This window comes from Nicotiana tomentosiformis, chromosome 7 (genome assembly GCF_000390325.3).
Source record: "Nicotiana tomentosiformis chromosome 7, ASM39032v3, whole genome shotgun sequence".
In the NCBI taxonomy this organism is placed as follows: Eukaryota; Viridiplantae; Streptophyta; class Magnoliopsida; order Solanales; family Solanaceae; genus Nicotiana; species Nicotiana tomentosiformis.
In genome coordinates, this window is record NC_090818.1 from 107146727 (window position 1) to 107163955 (window position 17229).

General features: G+C 39.0%; 1 protein-coding gene across 1 annotated transcript; it reads left to right on the forward strand.

The window, feature by feature from the left end:
- The first annotated feature begins 4733 nt into the window (after window positions 1-4733).
- LOC104117449 (probable glutathione S-transferase) lies at window positions 4734-6215 on the forward strand. The gene is made up of 2 exons (XM_009628505.4): window positions 4734-5155; window positions 5703-6215. Exons 1-2 carry the CDS (start codon window positions 4847-4849, stop codon window positions 6066-6068), a joined length of 675 nt encoding a protein of 224 aa, XP_009626800.1. The 5' UTR covers window positions 4734-4846; the 3' UTR covers window positions 6069-6215.
- The last annotated feature ends 11014 nt before the right edge of the window (window positions 6216-17229 follow it).

Genomic DNA, 17229 nt, shown 5'->3' on the forward strand with positions numbered 1-17229 from the left:
ATGAAGAAAATTGCACGACATCAACCTTCGTGCTTTTACTCTCAGCCTCAAAATATAAATCAATAGATACGGCACGGCATCACCCTTCGTGCATTAACACTCTCCCTTACCATAATGCAATGAACAAATAACAACAGGGAGATAGAAAAACAAGTACAAGCCTTACTTCAACATTTAGTTCCACAATATCAACCTCAACTTCGGAATCAATACTCAATTATCAGCAGAAGATCCGTAAACATGATAAGAACGATCAATTTAAGGATACTAGTCTAAATATGGATAACATGAACAAAGGAAGCTATAATTCCAAGAAACCAAGCCTCGTCCGCATGCTTTAACCCGACTACAACGCATAAGTACTCGTCAACATACATAAACGTTGTTTCCCAACATTTACACATGTAGGAAATAGACAAACCAGTCATATTCCCTCAAGTCAAGGTTAGACACCACACTTGCCTATCTCCAAAGGCCACTCAATACTCAATTACCGCTTTTCCTCCAGAATACGGATTCAAACCAATCGTATCTATCTATAAATAACTCAATAATATTAAATATTGCTAAAGAAATCAATTACATTGCATAAATTTAGATTTCCCAAACTTTTACCCAAAAAGTCAAAAATCGCCACCGGGCCCGCTTGGTCAAAACCCGAGGTTAGGACCAAAATCCATTCACCCTTTCACCCTCGAGCCCGATTATATAATTAGTTTCAGAATCTAACCCCAAATTGAGGTGTAAACCAATTTGCAAAAACCCCCCCAATTCTTCCTAAATCCCTAGTTTTCTACTATGAAAGAACAAAGATTAGGGCTAGGAATTTAATGAGTGATTAAAGAAATGGAAGAAAATGAGTTAAAGAGTACAAACCTATGACTTGATGTTGAGTTTTTCCTTCAAAATCGCACCCAGGCCAAGCTCTAATGGAGAATTTATGAAAAATGGGTAAAATCTCGTTTTGGTTATGTTTTAAGTTACAGGCGTCAGGTCTTCTTCGCGTTCGCGAAAGGCCTGCCGCATTCGCAATGAGCAGCATCCCGAATAGCTTTCGCGTTCGCGAATCCTCCTTCGCGTTCGTGAGTCCTCCTTCGCATTTGTGAAGGCTGTTTCCCCTGGCCTTCGCGTTCGCGAGCCAATGCTCGCGTTCGCGTAGAAGAATGACTGACCCCTCCCCCAGGTCCCTAAAGCTTCGCGTTCGCGAGGAGCTGGTTGCGTTCGCGAAGGGTAAGGCCCCCACTGCTTCGCGTTCGCGACCCAACTACCGCGTTCGCGATTAAGAAAATCACCCTGCACCAGTTTACTCTTCGCATTCGTGGGAGTACCTTTGCGAACGCAAAGAAGAACACACCAGATATCAGCTGAAGCACAAAAACCAGATTTTTGACTAAGTTTCAAAATACCCGTAGCCTATCTTAAACTCACCCGAGCCCTCAGGGCTCCAAACCAAACATGCACACAAGTCCTAAATCATCATACGAACTTGCTCACGTGATCGAATCACCAATATAATACCTAGAACTACGAATTGAACACCAAATCGAATGAAATTTTCAAGAAAGCTTTAAAACTTCTATTTTCACAACCGAACGTTCGAATCACGTCAAATCAACTCCGTTTCTCACCAAATTTGACAGACAAGTCATAAATATTATAATGAACCTGTACCGGGCTCCAAAACTAAAATACGGATCCGGTATCAACAAGACCAAATATCAGTCAATTCTAAAAATCATTAAACTTTTAAACTTTTAATTTTTCATCAAAATTCCATATCTCGAGCTAGGGACCTCGAAATTTGACTCCAGACATACGCCCAGGTCCCAAATTATGATACGGACCTACCGAGACCGTCAAAATATAGATCTGGGTCTGTTTACTTAAAACGTTGTACAAAGTTAACTCAAATTAATTTTTAAGGGAAATGTTTTATTCTTATCAGCTTTTTCACATATAAGCCTTCCGGAAACATACCCGGACTGCGCTCGTAAATTGAGGAAGGCTAAAAATGAGGTTTTTGAGACCTCAAAATACCGAATTAGGTTCTAAAATATAAGATGACCTATCGGGTCATCACAGTTGATGGGATGATTAGTCTGTTATAGGGCACAAATGAGTGTTATTAGTAGGTTTATGAGTGACTGGGCTCTTGAGTTTTCGAAGCAATTAGATTATGATGATATCATCATGAGTACAAATCATGGGACTTGTTGTTGGGTCAGAACTGATAATGAGGCATTTCCTAAAAATATTTGTTCAAGTATTTCTATGTGTGTTTTGATACATTGAAAAATGTATTATTAGAAGGTTGTAGGAGGATCATAGGGTTAGATGGTTGTTTCTTGAAGGGGCTTGCAAGGGATAACTGTTAGTTGCTATTGGAAAGAATGAGAACGAGCACATGTATCCAATAGCCTGAGCAGTTATTGACCAAAAAATTAAATATTCTTTGAGTTGGTTCATAAGCCATCTCATTCAGGAGTTGGAACTTGTTGTATAGATGGATTAACAGCAATGTTAGACATATAAAATGTACTATATTAAATATTTTGCCTATTAATTTTATATTCTATTGCCTATTAGTTTTTTTTAATTATGTATCTGCGTATTCTTGACCTGTTTCATTTATAATTTTTACAAGGGTCTTGTTACAAAAAAGATACATACTTAAATTCTTACAAGTACTTCATTCAACCAATCCCCAATATGAAGATATGGCCTGAATCAAAGAACCCATCAGCAAAGCCACCTGAAGCTAAACTAATGTGTCGTAGACCAAAGGACAAAAATGAACCAAAAAAAAAGAAATACGTGAAAGCAACAAGAAGGGAGCTAAGATGACATGTTATAAGTTATAACTGCCACCAAGTTGGCCACAACAAAAAAATGTACAAATTAGTGGTATGTACATGCTTTTATTTATTTTTATTAATCTGATTACTATTTCTCTTCTAATCCTTTTTGTTATTTACAGACATAAGAAAGACCAAGAACAACAACTGAAGCAAGGCCAATCAGTCAATCTGCAACTCAATAATCTAGTCAAACTACTGAAGCAAGGGCAATGAGTCAACCTGCTTCTCAATAATTCAGTGGTCCATCTTTTTTGTGTCAAGATACTACAAGAGTTAGAGACACAACTTCAATTGGTAGAGGTAGAGTAAGGGGATTGGGAATAGGAGTTGCCAAATGAAGGGGAAAGGGAACTGTCCAATGAAGGGGAAGGGGAGTTGGTTCTAATTCTACAAGTATAGCAGCATCTGCAGCAAGTGCAGCTGCTAGCTTTGCAACTACTATTTCTCTTGATATTATTAGAAGATCTGCTTCTGCTACTGTTAGGAAAAAAATGAACAAGAAAAATAAGATTTGGTATTTACATACACACAATCTGGTAGAGAAGTCCTTAATGTAAGTTTTTTCACATTTTTATATTATTCTGTGTATGCAATTTTAAATTTTACAGGCAGGAAGACCAAGTGAAAGAGTTATCTCTAGTGATAAAAGAGTTATCTCTAGTGAGGGACAATTAAAAAGTGCATCATTTACAAATATTGATCTTGGATTCAAGCCACCTGAATTGAAATGGAAGGAAACATATGCTATTACTGAAAACCAACTTCAGAAATAAAGAAAGATGCAAACCATTAAGAAAAGGGCTCACAAGAGAACATATTACTTTATGTATTTTGTTCAAGTGTTTTGTTAATGAACCTAAAATTGCAGTTTATGTTGCTTGATATTCCAACAATGTTTTAAATGTATGTTTTCTTGGCATTTAACTTTAGGACTATTATGATGGTTTGAGGAATATATTACTGCAAATTTTAGTCAAAATGTGGCATACTTTACATAGATGTCAATACACAAAAGGAAGATACTTCCACCAATCTACTAGGCGCTACATTACAACATTCAAAAGAGCTCCATCAACCAACTAAACTTCCGCATAATTAGCAAATATTACCACAAAAAAAAACCTCTATGAGAATCCAAGCTAGTATAACAATGAGAGTCCGGAACCTAAATAATGAGTTTTTAAAATTGAACTCATTATTTTTTTAAAGTTATGAGTTTAGATCTATTATTTATTATAATTTTAATGAATTTTTACAATTATATTTTTACTTCGCAATGAAAGTACTAGGTTCAGTTGAACCAGCTACTAAAGGACCGGATCCGCCCATGTATCTTGTACCACAAAAGATATATTCCTATTATAATATGTAGAATTTATTCTTTTTTTTTTGGTAGACTCAAGTATCTGGTATTCATTAACCCGACAAATTTATATACACATCGTTGAAAGGAAAAAATACTCCCAATATAAATTTCTTCATTCACATCATTCGAATTCGAAACTCTCTGTTAAAAATTTCTTGTACATGAAATCTTTAGAGTAGCATAACCTTTGAAAGAATCTATGGGAGATGAGTCATGAGTCAAAGTAGAGTAATTAGCTAACTGCTTACGTATGTCTTTCAAGTCTTGGAAACGTGAATTAATTTATTTAATAAATCATTTGTCTTTTCAAGTCTTAAACAATGTTTGGCGCCAGGCAAACGCAACCAATATATATATATTAGAAGAATTGATAAAGAAATAGTAAAATAGGAACCTTCAACCACTTCCTCAAATTATGAGACTTATGCTTATTAAAAGTATTCGGTCAATTATGGAAACATTAAATTCTCAAAAAAGAAACATTAAATCATTTATTTGGTTGGTAAGACACTTCCTTGAATTTCTCCTTCTATAAAAGAAGACCACAATTCATGAGAGAACCACCACTGAAAATTCCTTTAACATAGTAAATTAGCAAAAAATTGAGAACCAAAGTTGTGAGATGGCAGAAGTGAAGTTGCTTGGTCTTTGGTATAGCCCTTTTAGTCACAGAGTAGAGTGGGCTCTGAAGATTAAGGGCGTGGAATATGAATTTATAGAAGAAGATCTACAAAACAAGAGCCCTCTGCTTCTTCAATCCAATCCTGTTCACCAAAAAATCCCAGTGCTAATTCACAATGGGAAGCCAATAGCTGAGTCTATGGTAATTCTTGAATACATTGATGAGACTTTTAAAGGCCCTTCCATCTTGCCTAAAGACCCTTATGACCGTGCTATAGCTCGTTTCTGGGCTAAGTTCCTTGACGATAAGGTAAATTCCTATCCGCATAATTTAGTAAACTTTTATTTGAGACTTGAATATTGTTTTATTCCACATATGATGGTTTAGTCATGTCATGTGTTAATATTCAGATCTACATGTGAAATGATTATAGTGTAGGTGTTAAAAGGGAACAAGGTAGACTTAAAATAGTATAGAAAAAAGTTGCTTCGAAATACGTACAATATCTCTAAATCCACGCAGATCTTATTGGAAAAAATGAGACACAATGAAAAACAAGATCTCTATATAAATGGTATCAATTAGTTGGGAATATACTTTAGTGATGTTAGTATGTTTACTTAGGTCTAATATTTTGCTTGAAATCCTTTAATCATGTCATATTTATATGTCAATAGAAAATATACAGAGCTTGAAATACTTTTCAGAGAAATCTGTATAGCAATGGTTCAGATTTTAATTGAACGACGTTGCTAATGAGAATTTATATATGTACATAGTCGACTCTAACTTACTTGTGATTGAGACATAGTATTATCGTTGTTGTTGTTGTTGTTAAGTTATGAGCATTTTGCAGGTGGCAGCAGTGGTGAATACTTTCCTTCGCAGAGGAGAGGAGCAAGAGAAAGGTAAAGAGGAAGTTTATGAGATGCTGAAAGTTCTTGACAATGAGCTCAAGGATAAGAAGTTCTTTGTGGGTGACGAATTTGGGTTTGCTGATATTGCTGCAAATTTTGTGGCATTTTGGCTAGGAGTTTTTGAAGAAGCCTCTGGAGTTGTTTTAGTGACAAGTGAAAAATTTCCAAATTTTTCCAAGTGGAGAGATGAGTACATTAACTGCAGCCAAGTCAAGGATTCTCTACCTCTAAGATATAAGTTGCTTGCTTTTTTTCGAGCTCGTTCTCAAGCTGCTGCTGCAGCTTCTGCGTCCGCTCCCAAATGAACACATTCTCACTCATTTTATGAGGTACTTTTGAGATAATGTGTTAGAATAAAATTGCGAATTTAGGACGAGGTTTGTAGATTCAATTATGTATACGTATGCAAAAGAAAAAAAAAATTATATAAGATTGAGCTCATTCAGAATTAATGATTCTAGATTCTGCATTCTCTTGATCCTAATAAAACTACTTGTTAGAAAAAACTGGCTTAGTCCCAGCAAGTCACATACATGAAGTGTCTCGAGTTACTGTTTTAATTTGTTAGTTAGTCGGTGATTATACAATAATTAATCATATCAATTTCCTCATCGAATTGAAAAAAGGCAAGAAAAACAATCTATATAGCCAACAAATGGGTAAGAGGAAAAGGTGTAATTCAAAAGTTGTTGCTTTTTCGGGAATAACCAGGTGCCTTTACGAAAAAGTCGTGAAATTAAAGATAAAATGCAGAATACATAAATGAGCCTTAAACTTAGCCCTTTTTGTTACTTGGACACTTAGTTTCTACGAGTCACTCCAACTAAACCTCATCTATGTCAAGTGACGGGCACAATGTGTGGTGCACGTGAAAATAAGAAAAACTTGTTGATTTGTTATTATTATATCCATATTATGATTATTTTATATATTCTAATATATTATTCCTATTAAAGCTCTAACTTTTATCCTCATTCTTCTATTTCTTTTCTTCTTCCCCTTAGACAGAACCTGTCGATTTTTTCTCTTAATTTGTTTGCCCCTTTTTGCATATAAAGCTCACTCCTTTGAAGCTCTCTTGAATTGGGTCTCATCTTCTTCACATCTTGAAGTGTTTGTGGCTCCTTTGAAGGTCACTCATTGATGTGGGTATTAGCTTGTCCGGTGACTCATAATGTCGAACAAATAGAAATCACCTTCTTTAAAAGAAGTTTCTTGTTATTGTGGGACTGCTTCCGAATTATTATTTCGTAGACTCCTTAAACCCATATCGTCATTTTTATTCTTGGTAACATCGAAGGCAAAGTTGCTTGTAATTTTTTCAGGCGGTATGACGATAAAATTCTTAAGAAACCTAAGAGGGTAATTTCTAGTTTATTGAGCAGAGTAAAAAAGTTTGATGAAGAGAGGGATCAAGTTGGGATAATCGGGTTTTCCATTTTATGAAATGAGTTTCAATTTGTTTTGGGGGTTAAATTTATTAAGTGAAAGGTTTTAATTATTTGGAACAATTTGTTATTAAATTTAGGGTGTTAAGAGGCAACTGTAATAAACGCACTTAATTTTTTTAAAAGTTTTTTGCGGACAATCTGGACAGTGTTTGATTGGCACAGATAGGATTTAGTTGGAGTGCTTGATAGGAATAACCCTTTGTTTAGGTGTCCAAATAATATTTTTAAAAAAAAACAAAGTTTAAAAGCCCACTTATGTATGCGGCCAAGATAAAAATTTATCGTCCATTACATAGCCATTATAGGTCCTCATAGGAGACTGACAACAACTGATCTTATTTGGAATGCAGTAGCTCAACCAAAACGTAGGATCATCATGTGAGTTGCTACTCAAGGTAGACTGCTCAATTGCTCACTAAGGAATGGCTAACTAATCTTCACATACAGGGGATGAAGACAAATCTAGTTTATGTGTTGATCAAGTAGTGGAAACAAATCAACATCTGTTTGTGGACTGTCCATGGTCCACATTAATTCGAGACACCTTAATGTCTCTTGCTCAAAGTCGTTCGAGCTTTTCCTAGGAGTATGGCATGAGTTACTTCAGCGTCATAGGGCCTGGTATTCGAATATTGGTTCGAGACATTTTCTCTACCCCTTCTTACTCAGAAAAAGCAAGGACATCTTACGTTGAACCGATAACCATCTTTTGGCTAACCTATCCTCCTCCGTTCCTCGGGACCAACAAGGGGCAATACGGGAATATTCACTTGTTGTCCATCGACTACGCGATCGCCGATCGTGATACTTATCCGGGAGATGTTTTTTATTTGCATTCACATCTTTTGGTAAGACCGCCCTTATTATAGGAAGTGATTTAAGGCAGTTGTCATTCTTTTGTAAAAGTGCACTGGGCAGGTGTTCAGATGCAACCAGGAGATATAAAAAGAGTTCTATACATAATAAAAAGGAAGAAATGGCAGCAGGTAAAGAAGGAAGTCATAGCTGCACTCTGGGCAGCAATAGTATACCATATTTGGAATGCTAGGAACTGGAAAATTTTCAGGAGTATAACTATAAATGTTGAGATTATTGTAACACATAAAAAAAAGAGATAGGAGATAGGATTGACCTGCTTAAAAAGTCTAGGAAAGGGCTGAGATGCAATGTTTTGTTTAAGAGATTGCTGTGTAACTAGTGGTTACTCATCCATAGCTCTCCTCCTAAAAGTAAGTTCTGTGTTCGAGGTGCTCTATAGGTGTATACTTATTGTTTGTTATCAATATTGATTCACAGTGTTATCAAAAAAAAAAAAATCATGGTCCAAAGAATTAAACAATCCTGATACGAGTCGACAATGACGTAAGGGTTTGCCTTCTTCCAAACTCTTTAAATTAGCGTAAAAATATATTTCGATATAAATCCAACAAAATTTCTTTTCTTCTTCCACATGGCCAACATCCCTTAAAGTGTACCTTTTTATTCATACCTTAAAGTGTACATAAGAAAAAAGATATTTAAAATGTATGCATATTAAAAAATCAAACTAATTCACAACCCACTGATGTTAAATCTTGATAAAACTACTTGTTCGAGAGAGTAAGCCTAGCCGGCCATTTACGTATGTGTCTCGTGTTACTATTTTATTGGTTGGTTAGTGATTGAACAATAATTAATTATATCAATTTTCCTATCGAATTGAAAAAGAAAGATAAAATTGGTGACTCATAATGTTAAACATAAGTTTCTCTTTCTAATTAAGGAGGCAAAAAATATTAATGAAAAAGCAAGCCACGAGATTTGACGAAAAGGTGGGTGACATAATCACATTGTATACTGTCAAAATCGAATTTGTCCTTCGTGTGATTAATCAAGATTGGAGCATGATGGACCGAGGTTCGTCATTATAATATCGCGCTGTGATATGAAGTTGGAAGGTCGAGCTCGAGACCCAGAGACCGATCAATACCGAGATCGAGTCAAGATTGAGCTCGAGACCCAGAGACCGATCAATACCGAGAGCGAGTCAAGGTCGAGCTCGAGACCCAAAGACCGATCAATACCGAGATCGAGTCAAGATCAAGCTCGAGACCCAGAGACCGATCAATACTGAGACCGGCCAGGATCGAGACCGAGCCAAGGAACAAAAAAGCCGTTATACCTGCATTTGGGGAGAGAATCTCGGCAGAAATTACGGCTTGAATCAAGAAAAAGCTTATTAATTAATCTATCATGAGATCCTCACTATGTATTTTTAATTATATCCAAAGTAGGATTCCTCCACTATATTAAGAGTGGTTATATCTGTAAAAGAGAGATATTCATTCATTCACACATTTAGATTTATTCAGATTTACATAACATCTATCAAATATTATCCTTTTTGGGCTTTGATATTGATTCATCTTGTTCTTTTATCAATCACTCTCTATTCAAATTGGGTTTGTATTCATTATTTTTTACAGTTAATATTCGATATATCTTTACTTATTTTTCCTATTTGTACTAAGTTATACCACATATCCTTAGAACTACGTATAAATTCAACTCTATCTATTTTTCGGGTAAACAGTTTGGAGCCCACCGTGGGGCTAAGGATAATAGTGGTTATTTAGTACGAATCTCTGTAAAACACACTATTTTACACTTGCTCTTGGAAGTGTCTTTGATTTCAGGTTAAAAACGATGAACTCTCAATTAATGGCCCTACCTATCGACAACGAAGTTGGCCTTCAAGATGAGAATAACAACTTGACGCCCGGGGATGAAAGGCCACTCGTTGACCTCGTTGGAACTCGGTCCGTAGATCCAATTGACGTTAATTCGCATGTGGCTATTGAGGCGAACCAACGTTCCAACCCCGAAAACAGCATTCATGGTGGAACTCGTTCTGCACTTCGAAACACCCAAAATGTTGGAGAAGACAGGATTAGCTTGCGTATGATTTTCGAAATGTTACAAGCTCAACAGGTTGCGATAGCTCAGTTGCAGAGGCAAATCCAGTCACCGAGCAGGACCGAGCCCGGTCCACCCCGAGAAGTCACTCACAAAATAGGGCCAGCTGTAATAAAATCAAATGAACAAGAATCGGGGATTAATCCCGAAATTATTAGGATGCTCGAGGAACTGACAAAACGAATTGAGTCAGGAGAAAAGAGGATTGAAGAAAACAACAAAAAAGTAGAAACTTATAACTCTAGGGTTGATCAGATCCCGGGGGCACCACCAATATTGAAGGGCTTGGATTCCAAACAATTCGTACAAAAGTCCTTCCCCCCGAGCGCAACTCCCAAACCGATCCCCTAGAAGTTCTGCATGCCCGAAATTCCTAAATATAATGGAACGACCGACCCCAACGAATATGTCACCACGTGCACATGTGCCAACAAAGGGAACGATCTAGAAGGCGACGAGATCGAATCCATATTATTAAAGAAGTTTGAGGAAACCCTGTCAAAGGGAGCAATGATATGGTATCATAATTTACCGCCTAACTCTATCGATTCTCTTGCTATGCTTGCAAATTCTTTCGTAAAAGCACATGTCGGAGCCATAAAGGTCGAGACCAGGAAGTCGGACCTTTTCAAGGTAAGGCAAAAGGATAACGAGATGCTAAGAAAGTTCGTATCTCGTTTCCAAATGGAATGAATGGATCTACCAACGGTCACGGACGATTGGGCCGTTCAAGCTTTCACCCAAGGACTGAACGAATGAAGCTCGATGGCTTCACGACAGTTGAAGAAGAACTTGATCGAGTACCCAGTTGTTACCTAGGCCGATGTACACAATCGATATCAATCGAAGATTAGAGTCGAAGACGACCAGTTGGGTTCCGGGTCCGTTATTAAAAAGAAACATCGACCGAGAACTAATGTCGAGCAGGGACTGATACCGGCCGTATAATAGAGATCGTAGGGGTAACGAACCGGGACGCAACCCCGTACGAGGTGAAAGGAGAAGTGATCGAGGCCAAAGGTCTCGAGGGCTAATGAACAAGAATGGGTTCGACAGGCCTACCGGACCTAAGGAAGCACCGCGGTTATCATAATATATCTTCAACATTGATGCATCCGCCATCGTGTCGGCTATCGGACGCATCAAAGATACTAAATGGCCTCGACCTCTATAGTCCGATCCAGCCTAGAGAAATCCCAATCAAATGTGCAAGTATCATGGCACCCATGGCCACAGAACGGAAGATTGTAGGCAGTTGAGAGCGGAGGTAGCCTAGTTATTCAATGAAGGGAAACTTCGAGAGTTTTTAAGTGACTGGGCCAAGAACCATTTAAAAACCAGAGAATTCAATAGACAAAATGAACAAGAAGAGCCACATCACATCATCCATATAATCATCGGAGGGATCGATGTCCCCCAGGGGTCGGTGCTTAAATGTACTAAGACGTAGATTATAAGAGAGAAGCGATCTCGAACTCAAGATTACTTACCTAAAAGAACCTTGCCTTTTAGTGACGAAGATGTGGAAGGAATCATGCAGCCCCATAACGATGCACTGGTAATATCTGTACTTATGAATAAAACTCAACTTAAGCGTATGTTAATTGATCCAGATAGTGCGACCAATATCATTCGATCAAGGGTCGTAGAGCAACTCAGTCTACAGGACCAGGTCGTGCCCGCAACCCTGGTACTAAACGGATTCAATATGGCATGTGAAACTACTAAGGGCGAGATAATTTTGCCAGTAAACGTGGCCGGACAATCCAAGAAACGAAGTTCCACGTGATCGAGGGTGACATGAGATATAATGACCTGTTCGGGAGGCCGTGGATCCACAACATGAGAGCAGTACCCTCGATCCTTCACCAGGTTCTAAAATTCCCAACACCAGAGGGAATCAAAATGGTATACGGGGAGCAAACGACCGCAAAGGAAATGTTTGTTGTCGATGAAGTGATTCGGATATCATCACTATCATCGACAAAGGGATCAGATTCGAAGGAGAAACGAGACACCAAATGGCAATCACAAACGTCAGCCTCGACCCAACTAGAGAATCAGAAGACTGACGAAGATGATGATTATGGGATCCCTTGATCCTTCATGATCCCTGATGATTCCAACGCTACCAAATCATCGGTCGAAGAACTGGAGCAAATTACACTAATCAAATATTTGCCCGAGCTAAAGGTATACCTAGGCACGGGGTTAAATCCCGAGCTTAAGGAAAAAGCTTATTCAATTTCTTATAGCTAACATAAACTGTTTTGCTTGGTCCCATCTTGACATGACAGGGATCCCACCGGAAATAACCACTCATAAACTAAGCTTGGATCCGAAATTCCATCCGGTAAAGCAAAAAATAAGGCCCCAGTCCAAGGTCAAACATGCCTTCATCAAGGACGAGGTAACCAAACTTCTTAAAATAGGATCCATTCGAGAAATAAAATACCTTGAATGACTAGCAAACGTGGTGGTAGTCCCTAAGAAGGGAAACAAACTTAGAATGTGTATAGATTATAAAGACCTGAACAAAGCATGCCTCTAAGGATTCTTTCCCTTTGCCTAATATCGATCGTATGATCGATGCCACAGCCGGCCACGAGACTCTCAGTTTTCTCGATGCCTACTCCGGGTACAACCAGATATAGATGAACCCGGAGGACCAGGAAAAGACCTAGTTTATCACTAAGTACGGTACCTACTGTTATAATGTAATGCCATTCGGTCTGAAAAATGTTGGTGCAACTTATCAATGCCTAGTAAACCGAATGTTTGAAAAACAAATATGAAAATCAATGGAAGTTTATATTGATGACATGTTAGTTAAGTCCCTGCGAGCAGAGGATCATTTAAAGCATTTGCAGGAAACTTTCGATATACTGAGGGAGTACAATATGAAGCTCAACTCCGAAAAATGTGCATTCGGGGTTGGCTCGGGCAAGTTTCTTAGTTTCATGGTATCCAATCGGGGAATCGAGATCAACCTCGATAAAATCAAAGCTATCGAGGATATCACGATAGTGGATAATGTAAAGGTCATGCAGAGGCTAACGAGATGGATAGCCGCCCTAGGACGATTCATTTCGAGATCCTCAGATAGGAACCACCACTATTTCTCACTACTTAAGAAACAGACCAACTTTGCATGAACTCTGGAATGCCAGAAGGCTTTGGAGGAGCTAAAATGGTATTAATCGAGCCCGTCGCTGCTTCATACCCCGAAAGTGGACGAACATCTTTACCTGTACTTCGTTGTCTCAGAGATAGCGGTAAGTAGAGTCCTGGTTTGAGAAGAACGAAGTATGTAATTCCCTATTTATTACGTAAGTCGGATCTTAGGCGAGGCCGAAACTAGATATCCACACTTAGAAAATTTAGCGCTTGCTTTAATAAGCGCCTCGAGGAAACTAATGCCAGCCTCTAGAAATCAGTCCGCCAAGATTTCTATGGCCCATATAGAACAAATGGGCCATAGAAATCAGTGGGTACGATATTGAGTATCGACCCCAAACCTCTATTAAATCTCAAATCTTGGCGGACTTCGTGGCTGACTTTATGCCAGCCTTCGTACCCGAGATTTAAAAAGAACTACTGATAAAATCGGGTACCTCTTCGGGAGTCTGGACCCTCTTTACAGACGGTGCCTCGAACGCGAAGGGGTCTCGACTAGGCATCGTACTAAAATCACCCACAGGTAATGTAGTTAGAAAGTCTATCAGAACTACAAAATTGACTAACAATGAGGCCGAGTATGAGGCCATGATTGCAGGTCTCGAACTAGCTAGAATCTTAGGAACAGAAGTCATAGAGGCTAAGTGTGATTCCCTCCTCGTGGTAAACCAAGTTAACGGGACTTTTGAAGTCCGAGAAGATCGAATGAAGAGGTACTTGGATAAACTACAAGTGACTCTACATCGATTTAAGGAATGTACCTTGCAACATGTACCCTGAGAACAGAACAGCGAAGCTGGCGCTCTTGCAAACTTAGGTTCATCGGTCGAAGATGACGAACTTAACTCGGGGACTGCCATACAACTCATAAGATCGATAATCGAAGAAGGTCACGTCGAGATAAACTCCACAAGTTTAACCTGGGATTGGAGAAACAAATACATAGAGTACTTTAAGAACGAGAAGCTTCCATTATATCCAAAAGAATCGAGAGCTCTGCGCACAAAGGCAGCAGGATTCTCTATGTCTGAAGACGGAACACTGTTTAGAAGGACGTTCGATGGACTATTGGCAATATGTTTGGGACAGGGAGATACTGATTACATCCTACGGGAAATTCACGAGGGCACTTTTGGAAATCATTCCGGTGCCGATTCACTGGTCCATAAAGTAATAAGAGCAGGGTATTATTAGACCGATAAGAGAAAGGATGCAAGGGAGTTCATTCGAAAATGCGACAAATGACAAAGGCATGCGCCCACCGATAAGAGAAAGGATGCAAGGGAGTTCATTCGAAAATGCGACAAATGACAAAGGCATGCGCCCATGATTCATCAACCCGGGGAACTACTCCACCCGGTCCTATCTCTATGGCCCTTTATGAAATGGGGAATGGACATCGTTGGCCCCTTCCCATCGGCTCCAGGTAAGGCTCAGTTTATTTTATTTATGACTGATTATTCTCTAAATGGGTTGAAGCACAGGCTTTCGAGAAAGTCAGAGAAACGAAAGTGATAGACTTATGTCGATTCGGGATGCCATCCGAGATTGTATGTGATAATGGAAAACAATTCATCGGCAGCAAAGTAACTAAATTTCTTGAGGATCATAAGATCAAAAGGATCCTATCAACACCTTATCATCCCAGTGGAAACGGACAAGCCGAATCGACCCACAAAACCATCATCCAAAATCTTAAGAGGAGATTGACCGGATCCAAAGGAAAATAGAGAGAAATACTACCCGAGGTCCTATGGGCATACCGCACAACATCGAAATCTAGTATCGGAGCAACACCATTCTCGTTGGTTTATGGCGCTGAAGCTCTAATCCCGGTCGAGGTCGGAGAACCTAGCATCAGGTTTTGATATGAAACAAAAGAGTCAAATAACGAGACCATGAATACGAGCCTAGAATTGTTGGATGAAAGACGAGAAGCCGCTCTCGTCCGATTGCCCGCCCAAAACAGTGGATCGAAAGGTAATACAATCGAATAACTAATCTTCGACATTTTAAAATCGGGGACTTGTTGCTAAGAAAGGTCACCCTGAACACCCGAAATCCGAATGAAGGAAAACTGGGTCCGAACTGGGAAGGACAGTATCAGGTTCTTGAAATCGTCGGAAAAGGATCCTACAAGGTAGGTATGATAAACGACAAACAACTACTGAGCAATTGGAATGTATCGCACCTAAATCGATACTACTGCTAAGGTATGACCCTCCCATGTTCATTTGTATTTCGAAACTAACCCTTGCAGGTGTTCGACCAGAAACAAGGATGGATTCTTCAACACGAAGCCTTTAGGTCTGAAAGAACGCGTTGCACTCTTTTTCCCTTTAGGTCTGGCGAGGTTTTTAATGAGGCAACCACTGATCGTGCTAACTTGGAACAATTCAACAGTATCCGAGGCCTCTTTACAATCAACCTCGAATACTGGGGGCATTGCCCTCGAAAATCAAGTTCGATGCAAGAAAGTTACTTCATGGCAACAGGTTCTCGATAGAAAAAATTTGTAAGGGCCAAATGGTCAAACGAACCATGCCCGCGTAGTTTGCTCGAGCCCTAACACAAAACATGTACGCATGTATAATGACTTATAAAGAGAAATTTCTTCTTTACCGATATCTCATACCTCAGAAAGGTTCTTCTACTTCATATTCTCGATCTATTATGCAAACAGGCTTAAGGGCCGACCATGACTGGAGTTCGAATAATTACCCCCACAAATCGGGGACTGCCGTCCGAAAAATCAACGAGATCGAATTATATAAACTCCGAAGATCATAAGCCCAAGAGGCAAATCCCGAACTAAAAAGGGATATTTATAGGCCACGACCACCCCACTCGGGGACTGATACTTCGGGCAAGCTCAAAAGTAAAATGGGAAAATAATCCCAAGACGCAAATCCCAGACTAAAGAGGCTACGACCGAATTAACACGAATCAGAGACGTCCGAATTCCGTAACAAAACAGGCCTTCAAAATCAATCATAAACCAGTTAAAAAGGCTACCCCCCGATAAAATCATAAAAGGCTTCGATATTATCAAGCCTCGAAAACGCTAATGAGTTCAAAATTATTCGAACTCTCGGACAATTCCCTATTTCATGCTAAGGTATTACAAGTTTCACAAATACGAATGATAAGAAACTCTTTCAAGCCAAAAAGGGGACAAAGCCATAAACAATCTTTCTTACAAAAGCCTAAGGTTTACTTTACTTCGAGTTGGAGCAAGCACTCACTCGATCATAAAGCCTAAGGGCTATTTTTTGTCTTGAGTTCGAGAGACCATCCTCGCTCAAATGAAAAACCTAAGGGTTACTTTACTTCGAGTTCGAGCAAGAACTCACTCGACCATAAAGCCTAAGGGCTATTTTTTGTCTTGAGTTCGAGAGACCGTCCTCGCTCAAATAAAAAACCTAAGGGTTACCTTACTTCGAGTTCGAGAAAGAACTCACTCGACCATAAAGTCTATTCGCTATACTAATTCGGTTCCAATCGAATTGTTTAAACCTCGGAACTTAGAATACAACTTCATAATTTTATAAGGCGAAAAGGAAGAAAGTTTAATATATGTGTGTCAAAAATCATTTACAAGGGCACCATGGCCCGATCAAGTTTCTCTACAAAAGACCGAAACGGTCTTAAAAGAAGAACAAAAAAAAATATACTAAAGGACTTAGTCCTCTCCAGGAGCAGCATCTTCACCCTCAAGGCCTCTTTCACTTTCAAATTCGCTCACACTCCCGGTATCATCATCATAAGGAAAGGCCAACACTCCGGCTTTGACTTCAAGCTCCTTAGTTTTCTCGATCTCGGCTGTAAGATCGAAGCCACGAGCATGGATCTTCTCGAGTGTCTCCCTTCGAGACTGGCATTT

Bases quoted from the DNA above. Each gene is read 5' to 3' on its own strand.
- LOC104117449 (XM_009628505.4), top strand. From the start codon at position 4,847: ATGGCAGAAGTGAAGTTGCTTGGTCTTTGGTATAGCCCTTTTAGTCAC. The intron at 5,156-5,702 runs GTAAATTCCTAT...AGCATTTTGCAG, and splicing joins CTAAGTTCCTTGACGATAAG to GTGGCAGCAGTGGTGAATAC.